This window comes from Kogia breviceps, chromosome 11, assembly GCF_026419965.1.
Source record: "Kogia breviceps isolate mKogBre1 chromosome 11, mKogBre1 haplotype 1, whole genome shotgun sequence".
NCBI lineage: Eukaryota > Metazoa > Chordata > Mammalia > Artiodactyla > Physeteridae > Kogia > Kogia breviceps.
Genome location: NC_081320.1, coordinates 84510382 through 84533548, shown reverse-complemented (window position 1 = coordinate 84533548; position 23167 = coordinate 84510382). Strand labels below are relative to the sequence as shown.

The following is a 23167-nucleotide window of genomic DNA, read 5'->3' as shown; positions in this document are numbered from 1 at the left end:
AAAAATTCAAATAGTAGGAAAAAGTGTAAAATGAAAACTGTCTCCCTACCCCTCAAGTTCCTCTCCTTGAGGTAACCATTGTTAATATATTATTTCAGTATCCTTCCAGAATAATTTTCTATCAGTACCCAGTCCATACACACAACCAAACCCTAAGCATTTACATAAAAGAGAGCAGATTAAACACACTGCTTAGCACCTTGCATTTTTTTTTCACATAATAATAAATCTTGGAACCTTTCTCTAGCTACATATAGACACTTTCTTCCTTCTTTTGTTTAGGTTTTTTTTTTAACATCTTTATTGTAGTATAATTGCTTTACAATGGTATGTTAGTTTCTGCTTTATAACAAAGTGAATCAGTTATAATATAGATATATCCCCATATTCCCTCCCTCTTGCGTCTCCCTCCCACTCTCCCTATCCCACACCCCTAGGTGGACACAAAGCACCGAGCTGATCTCCCTGTGCTATGCGGCTGCTTCCCACTAGCTATCTATTTTACATTTGGTAGTGTATATATGCCCATGCCACTCTCTCACCTCGTCCCAGCTTATCCTCCCCTCCCCAATTCCTCCTTTTAAATGACTGTTCAGTATTCTACTGTGTGACTATACCATAAACAGTGCTTTAGTGAATATTTTTTAATGTGTATACATCTCTGCACACTTGTGGGAATACTGCTTTTGGATAAATTCCTAAAAGAATAACTACTGAATAAAAGTGTATGTGCATTTTACTTTTCGATTTTGACAACTTTCATACAAAAAGGCAATACCAGTTTATACTCCCATCACTGTGTATGGGAGTATGTATGGGAGTGCCTATTTCCCCACACCCTTGTCAACATTGGGCATTATCATACATCTTCACTTTTGCCAAGCTGATGTGTATCTCACAGTTTTTATTTCATTTCTTTAATTATAAGTAAAACTGAGTACCTTTTCATTTGCTTATCGGTCTTATTCTGTAAACTGTTCATATTCTTTTCCTATTTTTATAATGTTTTTCAAAGTGAAACTATTTTTTGATCCTGCTCATATTTCATGCTCTATGCACTATTATTGTTGTTGAATAACTTCACTCAAAAGATTAATTTATCCAAAAAAAAGACTAATTTAATACACTGTAGCTGCTTTTAAATTGACTTATCTCTTCATCTCTCCATTTCTTTTTTAATCTCTTCCTCTTTTTTTTCCAGATATTTCTATAGTGTCTATTATCATCTAAAACTTTTATCCTTCTCTTTGACTCCTCTTTCTTATCTCCAGTATTAGCTAATCAATTTGGCAACCTAAACAAGAAGCCTTGACATGTGAAAAGGGGTGTCAAAGGAAAAGCCGTTAGATACCAAGACAAGAGAAGTGTTAACTTAGTTTTAGTCTGTCTTAATACTGTTCTGTGTTAACAGTATAAGATAAAACCAAATTCCTTCCTGACATAAAGTGTCTATTAAATATATAGGAAACAAAGAAAGTATTGATTAAACTGAACCAGCAGGAAAGCACTACTTCTAAGTACTTACAGAATAGTTTATTACCCTCTGTTACCTCTTTTTTTTTTAAAGACTATCCATTAGCTCTACCCAAGATTAATCTAAAAAAATAAAAGCAACCTAAAAGGGATCACAGGTCACAAATGTTTGCTTGTGCTAAGTATCAATAAGGTTTTCTTCTAGTCTGTAAGTTAACCTAAAATATAAACACTCACAGATTTCTGAGGGCACAAGCATTTACTCATAACACATAATGTTATAGAAGGTTAGCTGTGGTGATATAGAGAATGCTAGAACTGAAGTCAAAAGTCTTATTCAAATTCCTTGTCTGAGTGCCAGCCATGTTGGAGTAATGGGTACTGGACTGAACCTCCTGCCATAAACTACTATAAAAGTGAATAAATATATGAGGTAACTCTTTTCAGGTAGTGGATAACAGCAAGTGCAAGACTGCTCCTTGGTCTTCTACCTGGAGTCCATTTCCTGACTCTGTCACAGAAAGCCAGAGTCTGAGCAGACACAAAGTCCCATTGAGCTAAGGAGGCAGAGGTGAGAGCTTGAGGATGCTGAAGTGGCTAGAATCTGTGAAGCAGGGCCTTGGATAGGAGGGAGTTGTGCAGAGTTGGCCCCAGAAGTCCATGTGAGGGTTCCCTACTAGTTTGTAGCTGAGGGCTAGGCTATAAATACATAGGATGAGATCACCTGAGGCTTATCAGATAATAGCTACTAAGGAGTTGAGAACAGAACTGACTAGTGGTGTGAGGGGAAGAGCCATCCTGGGGACACAAGACTTTGGCCTTGCCAGAGGAGAGAGACTGCCTTAACATCTCATTAATACCCCTAGCATCTACCTGAGACACCACAGAAAGGCTTTGCCTTAGGAGTTAGATTCATTCTAACAAAACCTAAAACCAAGAACTGACAAGATCTGCAAGGGGGACAGAATTTGCAGGCTGAGTCCTGCCAAATTAGAAGGGCTTGGGAAACACTTTGGGCTTCCTTCAGATCCTTGCTATTAAAGCAAAAAGTCAAGCCTACACAAGTTCAATGTAATCTGCCAATAACTGAACTGCCTGCTGAAACAAGAATCAACATCCTTCTGAGGAAAATAAACAAATCTAGAGTCTCTATAATGTACTGTCTACAACATCTGGTGTTAAATCAAAAATCACTACTCATACAAAGAAACAAAAATGCAATCCATAGTCAAGAAAAAAGCAGTCCTAGAAACTGAACCCAAGATGGTTCAGATATTGGACAAAGACTGTAAAGCTGCTATTATACCTATTTCAAAGAGATAAAGAAAATGAGTTCAAAATGAGTATGCTCAAAATGAGTAAACAGAGAATCTCAGCAAAGAACTGGAACTACACAAAAGAACCAAATGCAAATTCTACAACTGAAAAGTAGTGAATTGAAAACTTCACTTGGTAGATTTAACAGCAGATTGAAATCAGATCAATAGAGACTATGCAATCTGAAAAACAAAGGAAAATGGAAGAAAAATAAAGTCTCAAGGACTATGGGAAAAAATAAAATGGTCTAATGTATACATAATTGGAGCCCCAGAAGGAAAAGAGAGTGAGAATAGGGCCAAAAAAAATTGGAAGAAATAATGATTAAAAAAAAAAACTTCCCAAATTTGATGAAAAACACCTGCTTACCAGTCCAAGAAAATCAACAACCCCCAAGTAAGATAAATATAAAGAGAACTACACCTAGGCACATAGCACAACTGCTGAAAATCAAAGATAAACTCTTGAAAGTAGCTGGAGGAAAAAAAGGACACATTATATATAAAGGAATAAGAGTAAGAACAGGTGCTAACATCTCATGGGACACAATAGAGGCCAGAAGAGAATGAACCAGTATCTTCAAAGTGCTGAAAGAAATTTAATCTCTAACAGTTATTTATACCTCTTGGACAAATCACTACTACTCTTAGATGTCTCCATATCTGAAATGAGAATACCTGCCACACATTAAGAGTCTCATATGAGATGAAGCATGTAAACTTCTCCAGAAGTTTAACTGGTTCATTTAATTTAAGTGGTTAAGTATCATGATTGCATACATATAGGTACAAACTATGTACCTATATAGTCTATGTATTCAAAAGAACAGAAAAATGGCAAACCAATATCAACCTTATTTGGTCTTGAAATAGACGCTACTGATGCCCAATTCAGCCTGTCAGCCAAGGATAAAACCTGTCTTCTAGTAGGAGGGGTGACATCTTGTTAGAAGGAAATTCAGCACAAAAGATTAAATAAAATCCCACTCAATAATTAAGAACAACTCTTTATAGTATAGCTACATTATTTGAAATGCTAAAAATTCCCAAAGTATCAGATATATTCATAGAAAAAATGCATTATTCATGCCACCACTTACTTTCAAATGTATCTATGATTAAGAGTTGACTGGACTTCTCTGGTGGCATAGTGGTTAAGAATCTGCCTGCCAGCCTTTCTCACCTTCTGAGATGGCCCACACTCTGTCTGTGGAGAGTGTTTCTCTCTAAATAAATCTACTTTAGGACTTCCCTGGTGGCGCAGTGTTTAAGGATACGCCTGCCAATGCAGGGGACATGGGTTCAATCCCTAGTCCGGGAATACCCCACATGCTGCGGAGCAACTAAGCCTGTGTGCCACAACTACTGAGCCTGCACTCTAGAGCCTGCAAGCCACAAGTACTGAAGCCCGCATGCCCTAGAGCCTGTGAGCCGCAACTACTGAGCCCACGTGCAGCAACTACTGAAGTCCATGTGCTCTAGGGCCCATGTGCCACAACTACTGAACCCACGTGCTGCAACTACTGAAGTCTGCACACCTTAGAGCCCATGCTCTGCAACAAGAGAAGCCACCACAATGAGAAGCCTGCGCACTGCAACAAAGAGTAGCCCCCACTTGCCACAACTAGAGAAAGCCTGAGCACAGCAATGAAGACCCAACGCAGCCCAAAAATAAATAAATTAATAAATAAATAAATTAATTAAATCCACTTCTTACCTAAAAAAAAAAAGAATCTGCCTGCCAATGCAGGGGACATGGGTTCGAGTGCTGGTCCGGGAAGATCCCACATGCCATGCAGCAACCAAGCCCCTGTGCCACTACTGAGCCTGAGAACTAGAGCCCAAAAGCCACAACTACTGAAGCCCGCATGCCTAGAGCCCGTGCTCCACAACAAAAGAAGCTACCGCAATAAGAAGCCCAAGCACCTCAAAGAGTAGTCCCCGCTCACCACAACTAGAGAAAGCCCGCACATAACAACAAAGACCCAAAGCAGCCAAAAATTAATTAATTATTTTAAAAAAATAATATTTTTTTAAAAAAGAGTTGACTATAATTTGTTGTTTAGGTAGTCTCCCCCCCTTAAAATTATTCTAGATTAGTAAATTCTAAAAAATGACCATCTATTCAGGTTGCCATGTTAGTCCATCCTTCTATTGCCTACGTGATCGGTGAGACCGAACTTTTACGTATGACTGGCTGGATTCTGCAATGATAGTCTCCTGGTCTCTAACTGTACCCCCATGGGCTATGATATAGGATTATATCAGCTATGGCAAGGCAATTTTGCCAAAGTAATGCCTTCATTTGATTATGCATACAAATGTAACCAAAGGTGGTTTTAAAGAAAATCTTTGTCCCATTTAAGTAACTATATAATAAGTGTTGTTAAAGTTGATGATCATCAGGATCACCTAGAGAGATTTTTCAAAATACAGGTTCCTCAGCTCCATCAAAGCATTGAGCTTCCAGTAGGTCTGGAGCCCAGCAATTTGTATTTTGAAGAATTTCCCCAGGTAATTCTGATGAGCAGCCAGATCTGGTCTAAAACAGACAGCAGAGAAATATCACACATACACACATACTCATTCTCTCCCTCTCTCTCCCATTCTTTCTTTCTTACTAGCTTCTTAAAAGAAAGAGCCTATTCTAATGAGAAATTCCTATTACTATTTTGCTTCTCATAATTTACACTAAAATTTTGTATGGTCAGCCTTGACACAAACTCTAAAACAATAAAATGCTAGGTTACCTGGAACATCTCACTGATTCCTTCTCCAGTTTGAGCCGAAGTTTCGAAGTACAAGAACCCTTTGCTTTCAGCCCAAAGACGTCCTTCACTTTCATCAACACAGCGGTGCTTAGCACAGTCTATCTGAAATTAAAAGTTGGGGGCAGGGGGAGAGAAGATTCCAACCTTGTCCCACTAGAATAGGCCCAGTAGGCCTCTGTCAATCCTTTGCTGAGGCAAAAACTCTTCTTAAGTGAACCCCAGCACTAGCGTATAAAATTATCAGGAACAAAAACGATTTAAAAATTACTTATATTGAATGTGGATTGATTTTCTGTGGCGAGACCACAAGTGCCTGACACCAGCATTCTCCCTTGAGAACACTGCTGCTGCTCACCTCTGTGAAAGCTGGCGTCATCATGTCTGCCACGCCTGAGGGCCATGGTCGGCCCTTCACACCCTTCCACAGTCCACGTTTCACCTAATTGCTTCCCCTCCTCCAATCAGGTCAGAGTGTTATTATTAGGCTCCACCTCTCCTGCTCAGTCACCAATATCCTCCCCAAGTATGGCACCAGTGAAAATAAATGGATAAAAATCCTGATATGCCAGGTTTGATTTTTAACTGTTTTTGTTTTAGGGACCTTTGTTTTGAAAAGCTGTTGATTCCTATATTACAGATTGCAGAATTTTTTTCTTTTTATTTATTCCCCAAAACTCAGCCACACCCTTGCCATAATGAACCTAGAAAGTTGAGCATACCATTTCCAAAGCAGTTACCTTGTTGGCACACACTGCAAATACAATATTTTCCATGTTTCCATGAGGTCCAAGATCTTGCTTCATTTCTGCCAGCCATGCATCAAGGGCATCAAAGGAATCTTTCTGCCCAACATCATAGACCAGTATCACACCCTGTGTGTCCTTGTAAAACTCATTACGAACCTTCACATAAAAGAACAGGTGCACAAAATGTAGTTATTGTGATTTTATAAAAGTATATCTTGCAGTCATTGACTTAGCAAAGTGTGTTCTTTTGTGTATTCATAGTGTTTTCTAATTGTACTACTGGCCTTTGGAGGGCTTTTTATAAAATCAAAGTAACATAATAATAATTTTTAAAAGTCTCTTAGTATAGAAGGACTTGTGATGGAACTAACGGCCTCCTGCCCCACCCCTCCTCACCTCCAGTTCCACGCCCCAGAGGCGATCAATCTTTAATTGTTGTTAGTAGGCCTTTAAAAGAACACAAATTATATAGCATTCTTCTTAGGGAGAACTAGGAAGGTGAGTGAATAATTAAAAAGAACGTAAGGCAAAAAATGACACAAGTATCAGCAGTAGGTACAGCCATTTATATATCACATCCCAAAGCTGGCTTCCCCCAGGATGCTAGGCAGAACCTCCCTATGACTCTTGGGTCTCTATAGCAACTCTAGAACTCCAAACTCTGAGTGTCTGTGTGATGCAGTGGAAAAGAGAATGGGCTCTGGAGTCAGATCTGCGTTCACACTTACTTACTAGTTCTGGGATCTTGGGCAAATCACATAACCTCTCTGCATCTCAGTTTCCTCATCTGTAAAATGGGGATAACACTACTTACTTCACAGGGTTATTATGAGGATCAAATGAGATAATGAAGGCAGAGCACCTAAATAGTGCCTGGAAAACAACGTGTATCAGCACCTTCTCCCTTCCTTCCTTGCATTTATTCTGACTGTCCTCCTTTGATGTTCTTATTAAAAATGGCAACTGAGGACTTCCCTGGTGGTGCAGTGGTTTAAGAATCTGCCTGTCAATGAAGGGGACATGGGTTCGAGCCCTGGTCCAGGAAGATCCCACATGCCGCGGGGCCACTAAGCCCATGTGCCACAACTACTGAACCTGTGTTTCTAGAGCCCGCATGCCACAACTGAAGCGCATGTGCCTAGAGCCTGTACTCCGCAACAAGAGAAGCCACTGCAATGAGAAGCCCGTGCACCGCAACAAAAAGTAGCCCCTGCTCCCGGCAACTAGAGAAAGCCCGAGTGTAGCAATGAAGACTCAACGCAGCCAAAAATAAACAAACAAACAAACAAATAAATAAATAAATGTTCCTTTAAAAAAAAATGGCAACTGACCTCTGGGGCATAGCTTCAAATCTGGGAAGAGGCAGCATGAAGTACAGGGCGTAATAAAGTGGTAGAGGCGCTAACATGACAGGTTAGGTGGATAAGGAACAACACTGACAGACTGGGGGATTTCAGGCCAAAATTCCAGTAAGAATCTTGACAGAGGCCATGTATTATATGTTCTTTTCAGAAAATTCCAGTAAGTACTCAGACTCACGCTGGATATGTAGTAAGAATGAAGACATCTCTCACATGTCTGGCATGAAGTGTCTATAGGTTTCTGAGCATAGAGAGACACCTGCACCAAGAATGCAAGTGCCTCTTAATTTATATAAACATAGAAAGCTATCCCCTAAAATCAAAACCAACAAAATTGGAACGAATTTAATGTGATGAAGACCAGGAAGGTGTCTTCTACCCTCAGTACTCATGGCCCTTAGCCCTCCTGCAGGAGTTACAATAGAGTTTTCCCTTCTGTCTAGAAACTCCTGCTGCCTGGGCTCCCTCACACCACATTCTCCAGGTTCTTAACTGATCTCTCTTCCACCGACTCCTCTTCTCTCCATTGCTCCCACTCCAGTCTGCCGCCACAATTCCAAACCCTGTCCTGGGCCCTCGTCCTTTCTTTGTTATCCTTCCTCCCAACTCAGCAAAATCAACCACTTGCACAGTTTCAACTGTGAGAACCTCCAAGCTGAGTCCTTTCATCAGCGCTTCTAGACCCACATTTCCAATGAGCTCTAGACTTCCAGCTGAATGTCCTGTTGGAAACTCAGATTCCATCTGCACAACAGGAAACCCTCCAATTCATTCCTTCCTAAACTTTTCCTTCTCTTGAACTTCTAGTGATGAAAGTAGCACACCCCTCACTGAGCCACTCAGGTTGAAAGCCTGAAAGCCTGGTGTTAGCCTCTGCTGCTCTTCTGTTCCTTTGCCCAGCAGATTCAAACAATTCTGTAGAAGCCGCCTCTGCCATGCTTCTTGCACTGTCACTTCCTTTCCATTTTCATTGCCAACATTATCTCTTGACTGCTCGACTGCAAGAGTCTTCTAAGCAATCTCCATAGCAACGTTATATATTGTGCATATGTATCTTTTTAAAGCCCCGGCTCAAAAATTCTTTAGTGTTTCCCTACTGCCCACCCTCCAAAGTTCAAACTCTTTTAATTGATATTAACAGTGTCTGATCAGCCCTCCACGACCTTCCCAGCTTTATCCCCCTCCTGTTCCCTGTACTTCAAACTGGATAATCTCTCATTCCCCAAACCTGTCCTATGCCTTCCTAACTCCACCTGGAAATGGATACCTCTTCATCTTTCATTGTCTAAGATCTAGCTATAATGCTGTATTTTTCAGGTAGCTTCTTCTTCCCCCATTCTCACCACTTAATCCCTTCCACCTGCAAAACAGAATGCAATCTCTATGTCCCCTGGAATACCACAGCACTCTGTACTTCTAATAGCACTCATGTCACTTCCTGTCTAGTTTCATAGTTAGAAGCATATCCAGGTGTCTTCCCCACTAGACTGTAGGCGACATGAAGGAACATATCATCTTTGTGTCACCCCCTGGGCCTAGCAGGTATAAGTATTTGTATAATCAAATGGCTGAATGTGCTACAGTAGAGAACAAAAGTAGACGCCAAAAGGGGAAAGAATTCCAAAATCAGATCATGCTGTTCAGAGGGAGATTTGTGTGTAAAAAGAGAATTAAATGAGCTCAATGGATTTCTCTTTCAAGGGACTCAAGTTCAAGTCTGGGTTCAGCAACTAGCTGTCATCTTGAGTAAGTGACTTTATTACCTCAAGCCTTAGTTTCTGTGAAATGGAAAGGTCAGAGTTGATGCCTCAGTGGTCCCTAGAGTTCCATTATTCTTACCTCCCCAAACAGCTTTCTACTGTAGTCCTGGCAGACTTGCCACATTCAAAGTTTAATTAAATAGGATGCTAAGGGAATTGGAATTATTTAATTTTAAAGCAGAGATGGCAAACTTTCTAGCTTATAGGTTAGAGAAACCTGCTCAGGAAGTTTTAATAGACCCACTAACTCATCCCAATAAACCCCAGAATTCAGCTGTGTGCACCACTGAAAGCAAGACTGGTGGTAAAATACAGGCCATCATTCTCTTAGGAGTCCCCTCTCTGACTCTTTCCTCCGAGATTGCTATCTGACATACTAAGCAGACTGTCTTTTCTCAGCAGGCCCTTTGGGTAAAACTGTCAAATGGACTGGTGACAATGGAAGCTTCAATGGAGGACAGACACTAAGGATTTGAGGAAGCCAGGGACCTTGAGAATGACTATGGATGCTTCACTAGGTGTGTGCTGAGCAAAAGTGTACTTTGGTCAGTTTAGGGCTTAGAAAGAAGATGATGGCTTTGGTCTCGTCAAATAGGAGGGTTTGAGCTACAGACAGCAAATACTTGACCAAAAAGGAGAGATCAAGGCTATTTTGGAGAAAAGGCACTTTAGAAGTGGTGATTTCAAGGTGCTTCTATTAATTATACTTCTATTTTTGTGAGCTGCTAAAAAATAGCTATTGCAATTTTGGGTTGCATTAATAAGAGCCTTGTGTCTAATACAGAAGTAACAGAACACTCAGTCTTTTTCACTAGTTGGACAATATCTGAAATGTGTTGCTCAGTTCTCAGCTCCCTATGAGCTACCTAGAGGTTATCCACACAGGATGCTGATTGGTATAGCTGTGGCAGGAATAAAAAATGTTTTACCTGGAAAGGTGCAGACTAACAAATATTAGGAAGGTTCTCTTGCAGAAGCACAGACTCGGGCTATGTTGCTTCAAAAACAAGGCCAGCATCAGTAGCAAATTCAAAGGAAGGCAGCCTTCATAACAGAGAAGTTGTTAATGTAGAGTTTTTAACTCTGTAAAGGATTAACTCATGAAGTAGTGAGACCCTATCATTAGAGATACTCATTCTCCAAACTCTAACAGTCTGCACCACTCAAAACTGCCCCGTGTATTATACTGTCCCTGGATTCCCACCAACCTACATAACTCTTACTTCTTCATCAAGCCTCAGTTTAAATGTTGCTTCCTTCAACAGGATTTCCTGACCTTCCAGATAAGCTAAGTGTGGGTATTAAATGCCCCAAGCATTTTGTCCTTTGTTTACCATGTGTCTTCTCTGACATAATTATGTGTCGTGAAAACTGGAGCTGTGTATTTTCAGTGTGCAGCATAGAAACTGGCATACTGTTATCTGGTGAATGAATGATGGCCATCAATCAGGAATGCTACAGAAAGAAATCCTACAATGACAGAAGTCTGGACCACATAATTCTCAGGCATCTTCTAACTTTCCACTTACATGACTTTGGTGTAATCTAAGATTTATGTTAGCATTTCTGGTAGTTAGAATCTATGTCAAACTTTGGTCACCTAGAGCCTCCATTCCTTTTTCACTGACAATATTCTATACTTGTAAAATTGATTTAATCCACTGTAAGGCTTCACATTTGAAAGGAATTCACTTAACCTAAATATTTGGGTATATTCACAAGATGGAAGATTATATAGCCATTAAAAGTTACGTTTCCTGTGGGAAGATGGAGTACATGTGCTTTTCCCTATGCTTTCCGCTAAGTACAAGTAAAAATTCTGGATGCTATATATAAAACATACAGAGACTTCCCTGGCAGTCCAGTGGTTAAGACTCCACGCTTCCACTGCAGGGGGCATGGGTTCAATCCCTGGTTGGGGAACTAAGATCCCGCATGCCACATGGCACGGCCAAAAGAAACCAAAGAAAAAAAACAAAAAAACAAAACAAACAAACAAAAAGAAGATTCTGGAAGGTGGGAATAAGAAGGCAGACAAGCTAGGTACCTCAGGACCTGAGGAATGACACAGCAATGAGTTCCCTGGGTTTTCTTTTGCCTCATGTATCCAAAACTTAGAGCTGCAGAAGTACAACCTGGAAATGCCAATGGGTACAGACCAATAAAAGCCTAACAAAAGCCTGCTCTCTTTAGTGAAGGACCAGGAAACATGATAACCACTCTACTTCAGCCTGTCACCTCAGAAAAACTCTCTCACCACTCCCACCCACTCAAGCAAAGGCTGAGTGGAAATTTTAGAAAAATAAATTACTGAAAAATAGAATGAATGAAATAAAAAGCCTAGTATTATAGTTGGGCTCAAGAGCAGAATGGAGGAGACAGTGGAAAGAATCAGTGAAATGGAAGGCAAAACAATAATAACCTAATCTGAAAAATAGAGAGAAAATAAACTAAAAAAAGGAAAGAAAAGAAAAGGAAAAAAAGAAAGAAAAAAAAGAGAGCCTCAGGGACCTGTGAGACTATAATAAGATCAGAGTCCTGGAAGGAGAGGAGAATCGTGGTGGGGCTGAAAAATACTTAAAGAAATAATGGATGAAAACTTCCCAAATTTGGCAGGAGACATAAACCTACAGATTCAAGAAGCTGAGAAAACCCCAAACAGGAAAAACTCAAAGAAATCCATGCCAAAAGACATCATAATTAAACCTGTAAAAATTAAAGACAAAGGAAAAATACCATGAAAGCGGTCAGAGAAAAAATGACACCTCTCCGAACCTAAATGAGTTAACCTTCCCAATAAATATCCCATTCCTCAGAAACCCCACTTACTTCTTCCCTGAGAGCGGTGAAATTACAGGGGATTAAGAGGCTCAGTGAGTACAAGAGCTGGCCTCAAAACCGCAAATGATAAGGAAATCTAAGTAGAGAAGAGGAATATTATCATAAGAGGAGAAATGATTCTCATATAACATGAAATAACTTTGCACAGTGCTCAAGAGAAATCAGAGAAAACAGCAAAGTAGGAAGTCTTCTGTGATATGTACTATTTTCCCATGAAATACAATGTTTAAAAAACTGCTCTTTCTTAAATGCAGAGTTGAAACAATTTTACGGCAGAAATTTCTAAGTTTAAGATGAAATGGACCTGATCTTATATAAAAAAGTATTGACAATGTTCAAAAAAATGGGGGAAAAAACCATTTCAAATGACAGCAGATTTTTAATCGGAAACCATGAGGCCAGAGGAAAGAAGCACACTATTTTTCAAGTGTTGAAAAAAAAGAAAAATTGTAACCGAGCAGGACACTATGGGGACTTTTCAGGACAGACCCCTCCCCCATATCCTCTGCTGTACCTCTTCTCTGAAGTACCTAGATAATAGTATCTGATGCACACTTCTTGAGTTGGTTTACAGATGCTAAAACCACCAATGGAAGAAATTAATTACTTGACGATCATGAGCACAAAGCCCCCCCACCCCCCGGACCTACTGGCGTCTAAGGATTGATAACGTTAATTCCTATTATTCTGCCCTGTTATCCCACCATCAACCAGTCAGAGAATTGTGCACAAGCTGATCACATACCCTGTGCAGGGGGGTTGGAGGGGGGCGCCCTTGCTTTTAAAAATGCTTTGCTGAAACCCTTTGGGGAATTCGGGTCTTTTTTTTTCCAGCATTAGCTGTCCGGGACTACCTGCTTGGCACCTGCAATAACTGCTGCACTTTCCTTCACCACAACCTACTGTCAGTAGAATTGGATTTACTGCGCACAGGCGAGTGGACCCAAGTTTGGTTTGGTAACAATATCAAACCAGAATCCCATAACCTGCAAAAGAAAAAATTCTCCAGGACCAAAGGAGAAACCAAAACATTCTTAATCAAGGAAAACTAAGAGAATCTGTTGCCAGCAGAGCTACACTAAAAGAATGGCTAAAGGAATCCTCCACACAGAAAGGAAATGATAAAAGAAGGAACCCTGGAACATAAAAAAGGATGAAAGAACAGAGTAAGTAAAAATACAGGTGAATACAATATGCTTTCCTTCTCTCAAGTTTTCTAAATTATGTTTGACAGTTAAGCAAAAATTAAACACTGTTGTGCTTCTAATATACTTAGAGAATATATTTAAGACAATTATATTATAAATGGGAGAGGATAAAGGGGAGTAAAAGAAGGAAAAGTTTCTACACTCCACTCAAATTGTTAAAGTAACAACACCAGTAGCCTGTGATAACTTATATAGTATAATAACTAGAGTATCCACTAATAAAGCTATGCAGAAAGATTTACTCAAAAACACTATAGAGGGGCTTCCCTGGTAGCACAGTGGTTAAGAATCCACCTGCCAATACAGGGGACATGGGTTCAATCCCTGGCCCAGGAAGATCCCACATGCCGCGGAGCAACTAACCCAAGAGCCGCAACTACTGAAGCCCGTGTGCCTAGAGCCAGTGCTCCGCAACAAGAGAAACCACCGCAATGAGAAGCCCGCGCACCGCAACGAAGAGTAGCCCCCACTCACCACAACTAGAGAAAGCCCACGTGCAGCAACGAAGACCCAATGCAGCCAAAAGTAAAATAAATAAAATAAATAAATTTATTTAAAAAACACTATTGACAAATCAAAATGGAATTCAAAAAGTGTTCAAGTAACCCACAGGAAGGCAGGAAAAAGAAAACAGAAATGAAAAATGGAAAACAAGGGCTTCCCTGGTGGCACAGAGGTTAAGAATCCACCTGCCAATGAAGAGGATGGGTTTGAGCCCTGATCCGGGAAGATCCCACATGCCACAGAGCAACTAAGCCCGTGCACCACAACTATTGAGCCTGTGCTCTAGAGCTCACAAGCCACAACTACTGAGCCCACGTGCCACAACAACTGAAACCTGCATGTCTAGAGCCCGTGCTCAGCAACAAGAGAAGCCACCACAATGAGAAGCCCGTGCACTGCAATGAAGAGTAGCCCCAGCTCACCACAACTAGAGAAAGCCCGCGGGCAGCAACCAAGACCCAAAGCAGCCAAAAATAAATAAATTCATTTAAAAAAAAAGGAAAACAAAAAAAATAATAAAGTTAAACACTAACATATCAATAACTACATAAGAGTAGGTGGTCTAAGGACAGAAATTGGCATAATACATTAAAAAACATGATTGAACTATGTATGTCTTATCACTTCAAATATAATGATATAAGCAGGCTGAAAGTGCAAGGATAGAAAAAGATGTATCATGCAAATAGTAATCAAAGGAAAGCAGAAATATCTATATTAATATCAGATAAAATAGATATTACAAAGAAAAGAGACACAGGGGGGACAGGATATAATAATAAAATTATATAATGAAGGCATAGCAATCCTAAATGTATATGCACCAAACAAGAGAGCTGCAAAATATGTGAAGCAAAAATCAATAGAACTGAAAGGAGAAACAGACAAATCCACAATTAATGTTGGCAACTTCAAAACCCCTCTTTTTGCAACTGACAGAACTAATCAGAAAATCAGCAAGGATATAAAAGAACTCAACAACAACACCACTGACCAACAGGCTCTAATAAATATTTATAGAACACTTTATCCAACAGTAGCAGAATATACATTCTTTTCAAGCACCCATGTAACATATACCAAGATAGACCACGTCCTGGGCCATGAAAAAGAAACCTCAACAAATTTTTAAAAATTGAAATCATATAGTGTGTTCTTTGATCACAATGAAATCAAACTAGAAATTAATAACAGAAAGATAACAGGAAAATTTCTAACACTTGGAAACTAAACAACACACTTCTAAATAATCCACAGGTCAAACAGAAAATCTCAAGGGAAATTTTTTAAAAAGCTGGATGAATGACATGAAAATGAAAATACAACATATGAAAATTTGTGGGATAGAGCTATGCAGTACTGAGAGGGGAATTTATAATACTAAATGCATACATCAGAAAAGAAAGTCTCAAATCAATAATCTAAGCTCCCACCTCAAGAACCTAGAACAAGAAGAGTAGAATAAACCCAAAGCAAGCAGAAGGGAGGAAATAAATGAAAAACCCAAGGAAGGAAAAACAAAAGATAAAGACCATGAGATTGATTTTGAGACTACTTAGGACTGATGAAAGTAAACCAAGTGAGGATGCTTTAGCTTCTTCTGGGGAGAGAGCACACATGACTGAGGAGTGCACTGGAAAAATCACTCTAGAAACACTGCTACAATGGGTTCATTTCTGAATTCCTAAGTCCCTGTACTTATGTAATTATCTTTTCACATTCTGGGCTAAGGCACAAAGTAAAAAGCAACAGTCCTTTGAAGGTTAAAATGTCTTATCTAAGTGTTTGAAACATTAGCAACAAAATTTCCTACCACTATTTAAGGAGATAGCACAAAAGACCAACAGATATCCATTAAGTTAAAGCTCCAAAGGGAAGCCACAAACACCAGCTAAATTTACCTATTTTTACACATGACTTGAATATTGGTTGTTTGGTAATTCGGGATCTTTCCTTCAACCCACTGACAATACTGGATATAGGTTTTCTCAAAAAGTCTTTCTTACCTCGTAGAAGAAGGGATGTCCAGCCATATCGAAGATGTTAACTTTGATTTCTCTGTCTCTGACTTGTACCCTGAAATGTTCAAATGCAAACAATCCCAAAGAAGGTCATGGCTTCTGTATTCATATTAATATCATTTATGTCACTTATGAATTTCAAAAGGTTATGTGTATGAAATTTAAGAGAGGTACTTTCTTAGTGCCTCTTCTTGATTCTAGATAATCTTTACAACAGGAGCCACAACCTGGCGGGTGGCTCCTGTTTTAAGAACCCTAAACTCACTTGGAATAAACACCCTCATTTAGCCTCACCTTACCTCCACACTTCAGTCCACACCCCGTAACAAACAAATAGTAGCTATTACTGTGGTGCTAAAAAAAAAAAAAAATGGATTTGGGACAGTAGGAGCAAGATGATGGAAAACAAAATGTTTTACTTCACTTAGTAAGACATCGTAATTACTACTGGTTATGCTTGGTTACCATGCAGTACAATGAATAGTATAAAATAAACAGTATAAGGATGTATATTATTAATGTTGATTGTTTAATTTTCCTATGCCCTTCATTTGAGCAAGAACAATAGTCCATTTGTTTTCAGAAATTTGGAAATACAGAAGAGAACAAAAAGGGAAGTAACAACCATTCATGTTAGAATTAACTACTGTTAACATCACAGTATACCTGCTTCCAGTCCTTTTATTTTTTTAAAGGAAAATCACTATTACTGTTTCTACAGCAAAGGCGGCTGGTTGGGGATGGCTGATGGAGTAATGGGGTAGGCCGCGGGACCCTTGAAGGATTGTGCGTGACTGCAGGCAGCCTCCTTTGGGAGGCCGTTTCCATTCTTTTTTCACCTTGGCCCCCACCCCGGGACTCTGGGCCCCTGTTTTCTTATCTGGAAAGAAGGGTGTGGAGTCGTCTCCCCGCCCACACTCAGTGGTGTTAGGGCAAACCGAGGGCAAGCTGCCCAGCAAAGGTGTTGACCTGGTATGAGGTCCCTGTGGCTCCTGTGTGGCTCTATTTCTGCCCTCTGAAGCAGCAGAGCCCACGCACCAGATGTTACAGAACCTCCCTATCTTGGCTGCCCACCTCTGCAAATATGTGACCAGACTAGAATGGTCAACCCCAGGAGAGGCTGGACACAGAAGGCACTGCCCTGCCGTTGAGAAACCTGGAACACCTGGGGGAGACGCAGCTGTGTAGGTAAAGAATACCTAGATGGCAGAGGAGACATGATTCTGTAGATAAACTCCACACTCACATCTGCACCCAACCAGGAGAGCAGAGGAGTGACTGGTCTCCACCACGGGGCCAAGGGCTGCCGCATTCCCTCCTCCTCCTTCTTTTGAACAGCTTTACTGAAGTATAATTGATGTACAGTAAGCTGCACATGTCTAAAGTATACAATTTGATGAGTTTGACATATGTCTACGCCTGTGAAGCCATTGCCACAGTCAAGACAATGAACATATCACTCATTTCCTTGGGCCCCTTTGCAACCCCTCCTTCCTGCCCTTCCTGCCCTACTTAGCCAACCACTGATCTGTTATCAGTCACTATTAGGTCAGTTTACTTTTTCTAGAATTGGATATATGTGGAATCATACCGTGTGTTCACTTTTTTGTCTACCTTCTTTTACTCAACATTATTATTTTAGCATTTATCTATGTTGTTGCATATATGAATAGTTTGTTCCTTTTTGTTCCTGAGTAGTATTCCATCATATGAATATGCCACAGTTTGTTTATCTGTTAATCTGTTGATGGACATTTGAGTTGTTTCTAACTTGGCGCTACTAGAAATATAGCTTCTATGAATGTTCACATACCAAAAAAAATTAAAATCACTATTGGAAAATGAATGAATGAAACATCATAAATAATTCAAACACTAAAGAAAAGTAGAAAGATGAAAGTTTAAAAGTTATCCCAAATCCTACCACCCAGAAGAAAAACCTTCATTAATATAGATGAACATTACTGTAGACTTCTTTCTACAGAAAGATAAGACTGATAGACATAAATATTTTTATAAAATTGGGATTATATTAATTTAAAAGCATAAAATTTACATTTCACTGAATTTAACAAAAGAAAAAGAAAGAAACTGATGTAAACTGGGAGGAATTATTGAGCTTTAAATATAAATGCTCTGTACAACAGAAACAGTATTTCCTAAAAAGATTCCTGTAAGGTTAAAAATGGAGATTATTAGCAATAAATTAACAGATTAAAGTTAAGTTTTTTTAAGTAACATGTTTCAGTTTAGACAGCATTGATAAGAGTCCCTCCCATGGACTACAAGGACAGCAGCATCTGCTCCCATTGTTTCTATACTACCTCCTGGTTTATTTATGGTTATTGTGGTTATGTGTTATGTGGTTATTTATGGTTATTTATGGTTATTGTTACGGTTATTGTTCCCTGTCCAAGTTTATAATATCCTCTCTCTATTACTTTTTTTCCACTTTTCTTCACTTTCTTTTCTGAAACCATAATTCCTACAGTTGTTTTTATATTACTTCTATATTTCAATCAAACTAACCACTAATCATCATGATTTCTTCATTCCTGAATTCTCTGCCATATTTCATCAATTCTAAGATGCACATTTGTTTTCATTTTAACATCTGTGAAATCAGGATCCATCTTACAAAAGAGAGTGTGAGAACAGTAAAACAAAACAAAATAATAACAGAGTTTGAGAGCATCTGCATTAGATCTCGTGGAACAATTTATATTAGAAAGTTTTGCCAGATAGCAGCTGAGAAGGGATGGAACTGAAGTTTATAAAATCAGGAAGTAACACAAATGTGTTCACAAATTGAAACTCAAAAGAGGTCAATTTAATTCAGAAGTCTGACAGAGGAAATTACCTTAAGAAAAATGGTAATTCATTACCTCAAGCCAGTGCTTTCCTAAATTGTGGCCTGAAGACTACCTGCATCATTATATGGAAATATGGGGAGGGTGTTTAAAATGTAGTCCTGGGGCTTCCCTGGTGGCGCAGTGGTTGAGAGTCCGCCTGCCGATGCAGGGGACACGGGTTCGTGCCCTGGTCCGGGAAGATCCCACATGCCGCGGAGCGGCTGGGCCCGTGAGCCATGGCTGCTGAGCCTGCGCGTCCGGAGCCTGTGCTCCGCAACGGGAGAGGCCACAGCAGTGAGAGGCCCGCGTACCGCAAAAAAAAAAAAAAAAAAAATGTAGTCCTGTGCCCCACCTCAGATCCAGTGAATCAGAATCTTAGTGGGTGGGTCTTAGGAATATTCATCTTCACAAACTCTACAACTAATTCTTAAGCGTACTGAAATCTGAAGGATGGAGTGGGAATCTATTTTTGTTTTGTAGCATTTTTATTGGAGTATAATTGCTTTACAATGGTGTGTTAGTTTCTGCTTTATAACAAAGTGAATCAGCTATACATATATGAATCTATTGTTTTGACCGCCAAAAGAGTACCCTCCTTCTCCCAGCTGTGGTTTAAATGGGTTCTTCCATCTTCTTTTTTGATGCCACTCTGTGGCCACAGCTAACTGAGCTGGGGAAAGGCACCTATCTCCACCTGGACAATCAAAACCTTACCTGGTATTTTTAAAATTTGTGATTAGTTTTGGTAAACTTGAGAGCTACCAGCAGCTGTGGAGAAGGAGCCAAAAGGTAGAGAGAGACACGTCATGAAAGGACCAGGTTATATTCTCTCCTTGGTTCCAGCGATCTCTGAGGCCCAGCTACATCCTTAAAATTGGATTATGTGAATTGATTTTTTTTTTTTTTGGCTTGAGTTGGGTTTCTGTCAATAATATCCTCCTCCTCACCATAAGACCAAAATAAAATAAAATAAAATAAACCAGAAACAATACAGTCAGCCTTACAGAAGGCTCTGTATCCATGGATTCGACTAAACTTGGATCAAAAATATTCAGAAAAAAAATTCCAGAAAGTTCTAAAAAGCAAAACTTGAATTTGCCACAAGGTGGCAACTATATATTTACATAGCATTAACATAGTATTTAAAACTATTTATTGATATATTGTATTAGGTATTATAGAGATGATTTAAAGTATTGAGAGGATGTGCATAGGTTACATGCCAATACTACACTATTTTATATAAGGGACTTAAACATCTGCAGATTTTGGTATCCACAGGGGATCCTGGAACCAACATCCCTTGGATATTGAGAGATGACTGTAGTCTGTTGAATAAACCACAGTTCTAGGGCATAACATGGTAACTCTTATTTCTTAAATGAATAAATTAGCTACTTAACATGTATTCAAAACAAAACTGCCTTGAATAGGATATCCTACCATATAACTGATGAAATCCTATGCCCTGAAGTACAGATACACCCTACCACTTTAGTCTACCTTCTTCATGTTGCCCTCATAGTCTAATGTTGCAAACTTCCTCTTCAGATGTATCTATCTTACCTAACAATAATTATTTATTGAGTATCGACTATGTATAAGCACTGTACCAGGTACCTGGAGATAATTTATACTAATAGCCCCTTCTTAATGGAGCTTTAAATCTAGCAGGAGACATTAAACATATACAAACTGTAACACATGACAATTTATGCTAAGACCCATGAATAGCAGAGAATTTTAATATTTCTGTCATTTTCAACTAAAATGAGTCCTGACTGATAAAGGAGCTGTTCAGAAGGCCATATGAGAACAGTTACACTTTATACCTTGAGGAGATTGACAGGCGGAGAGATAAGGGGAAAGGACATTTCAGGTGGACAGAATGAATGATGGCACTGAGATAGGCAAGGATGATGGCCCAAATTCAGCATGGATGGAGAGTAAAGTGTGTAAAAGAATGAGATAAGAGAGAAGGGAAGGGCCAGGTTGGAGTCAGAATAGTGAACACCTGAAATTCCACCTTTGGGGATGTGCTGTCTACCCCAATTCTACTTTCCCCCAGTGTAATTTCCTGTTAATGTGACCCTATCTCCCCAAGCTCAACCCACCCTTGATTCATCTCCAAATAAATTCCCATTATACCTAATTTTACTCTTCCCAGATCATTTTTGCTGGATTCTAATAGGATGTAAAGATCATAAAAGGAAGTTCTCTGACAGAAAATTTTCCACATAATATTTAGGGTTTGGGGAGAGAATATTTCAAAATTCTCTAAAAACATACCTGCTAACGAGAACTGCTTTTATAGAAACATGCTTCCTGAAAAGCTACATCTGCCAGGCAGGCTTTGTGCTGAGTTGCTCATCACCAGACCCTACACCCCACACGAAGCCTGGCAAACAGAAGGTACTCCATGATGAACAAATGATATGATTACTACTATCTGTAAAGGTCTCATTCCTATGTGTCCCAGTTTATCTTCAGACTCTCCATTTCAAGACAGATCAGTTTAGAAGGGTTCTGAATTTCTATGTAATTTTCAAACCCAAGGAAAGAATATATGTACTCACTTTGTGACTCCATAGTCAATTCCAATTGTTGCAAGGTATTTAGGCACAAATCTTTTCTCACAGTATCTCTTTATAATACAGCTCTAAAAAGGTAAAAATACATGCTTTTAATAAAGACACTCTGGGAATGTATACAAAATAAACACATTTCTTCATTATGGTTTCTTCATTCACCAAGAGACACAAAGCTTTTTCAAAAGCCAAAACTATAAAATAACTGAAACAAATACTAAAGGTGAAGATTTTAAAGAAAAATTATTTTAAAATTCTTCCCTTAATACCAAATATGGGTATGTTTTCAGTTTAGCGTTCAATCCTTGTTCTCTTTTCTTTTCTTTTTTTAAAAATAAATAATTTATTTATTTATTTATTTTTGGCTGCGTTGGGTCTTCGTTGCTGCGCATGGGCTTTCTCCAGTTGCAGCAAGTGGGGGCTACTCTTCTTGCCGTGCGCGGTCTTCTCCTTGCGGTGCGAGGTCTTCTCCTTGCGGTGCGAGGTCTTCTCCTTGCGGTGGCTTCTCTTGTGGAGCATGGGCTCTAGGCACGTGGGCTTCAGTAGTTGTGGCACATGGGCTCAGTAGTTGTGGCTCCCCAGCTCCAGAGCGCAGGCTCAGCAGTTGTGGCGCGTGGGCTTAGTTGCTCCGCGGCATGTGGGATCTTCCCGGACCAGGGATTGAATCCGTGTCCCCTGCATTGGCAGGCGGATTCTTAATCACTGAGCCACCAGGGAAGTCCTTCTCTTTTCTTTTGAAGACCTCTTCTACTCTTATATTTTTAATAATAACACCAAAATATCTGTCTACCTTGACCTCCCTCCCCAGACCAGATCCACATCTCCAAATATCTACTAGATTAATTTCTACTTAGATGCCCCACTCACTGTTCCACAAACTCCAAATGCCCAAAAATGAACTAATCTTATACATAAAAACAGCGAATCCTGCTCATATCCTAGTTCTGTTAATAATACCACCACTTTCCCAATTACAGGGTATTAAATTATTAAAGTCATGTTTGATTCTGAGTCTTTCTAAATCTTCTTTTGAATGTTTCTTCCATCTTTCTCCTCACTCCAGTTCCCACTGGTACCATTTTGGTTTAAGTCTTCATCATCTACTCCTGTACAACCACAACTACAGGAAATTCTTTATTGGTCTTTATGTCCCCTTTCCCTCCCAACTTCAATCAACACTGCATACCACTAACGTTATTTCACTTCCCTAACTCAAAAATCTTCAGTGGCTTCTCACTGCCAAGAGTTCAGCATCCAAATTCCTTTGTCCATTATTCAAGATCCTCCATAATCTGGCCCTAATCTGACTTTTCTGTCTAAACCCTTCTAATATAAACCCTCCATTTCTGCAAAACTCCCAGGCCTGACTTTTGTCATTACTTTTCTCTCTACCTGGAAAGAGCTTTCTCCCTTCTTTCCAAATCTTACTTATCCTTTACGGTCCAGTGCAAACTCTGAGCTTCCAGGTTATAAGAGATCTTGCCTACAACTGAACTTCTCTAACACTTTTTATATACTATATGTGTATATGGTACATATACTATATATGTATATAAATTTATATATACATATATAATGTATTTGTTATCAGTTATTCACTGCCTTGTTATCTTGTCACATGTGCACATTTATCTTACTTCTTCAGCTAGACAGTAAACTACTTGAGGGCAAGCACCGGTATTTTACTTCTTTATATCTGAGCAATTAGCTCAGTGCCAATGAAAAA

At 39.4% G+C, this 23167-nt stretch overlaps 1 protein-coding gene across 3 annotated transcripts in view; it reads right to left on the bottom strand.

Moving 5' to 3' along the window:
* The window catches only part of DNAJC27 (DnaJ heat shock protein family (Hsp40) member C27), a 38954-nt gene that overhangs the window by 7821 nt on the left and 7966 nt on the right, over nt 1-23167 (bottom strand). For 2 of the 3 annotated variants that reach the window (XM_059079226.2, XM_067007997.1), the window contains exons 2-5: nt 21430-21512; nt 15987-16056; nt 6298-6462; nt 5540-5662 (exon numbers count right to left, since the gene is read on the bottom strand). In XM_059079226.2, the coding sequence (XP_058935209.1) occupies nt 5540-5662; nt 6298-6462; nt 15987-16056; nt 21430-21512 (441 nt within the window). The remainder of the gene's footprint in view (nt 1-5539; nt 5663-6297; nt 6463-15986; nt 16057-21429; nt 21513-23167) is intronic. The other variant, XM_059079228.2, reaches the window with a different exon arrangement.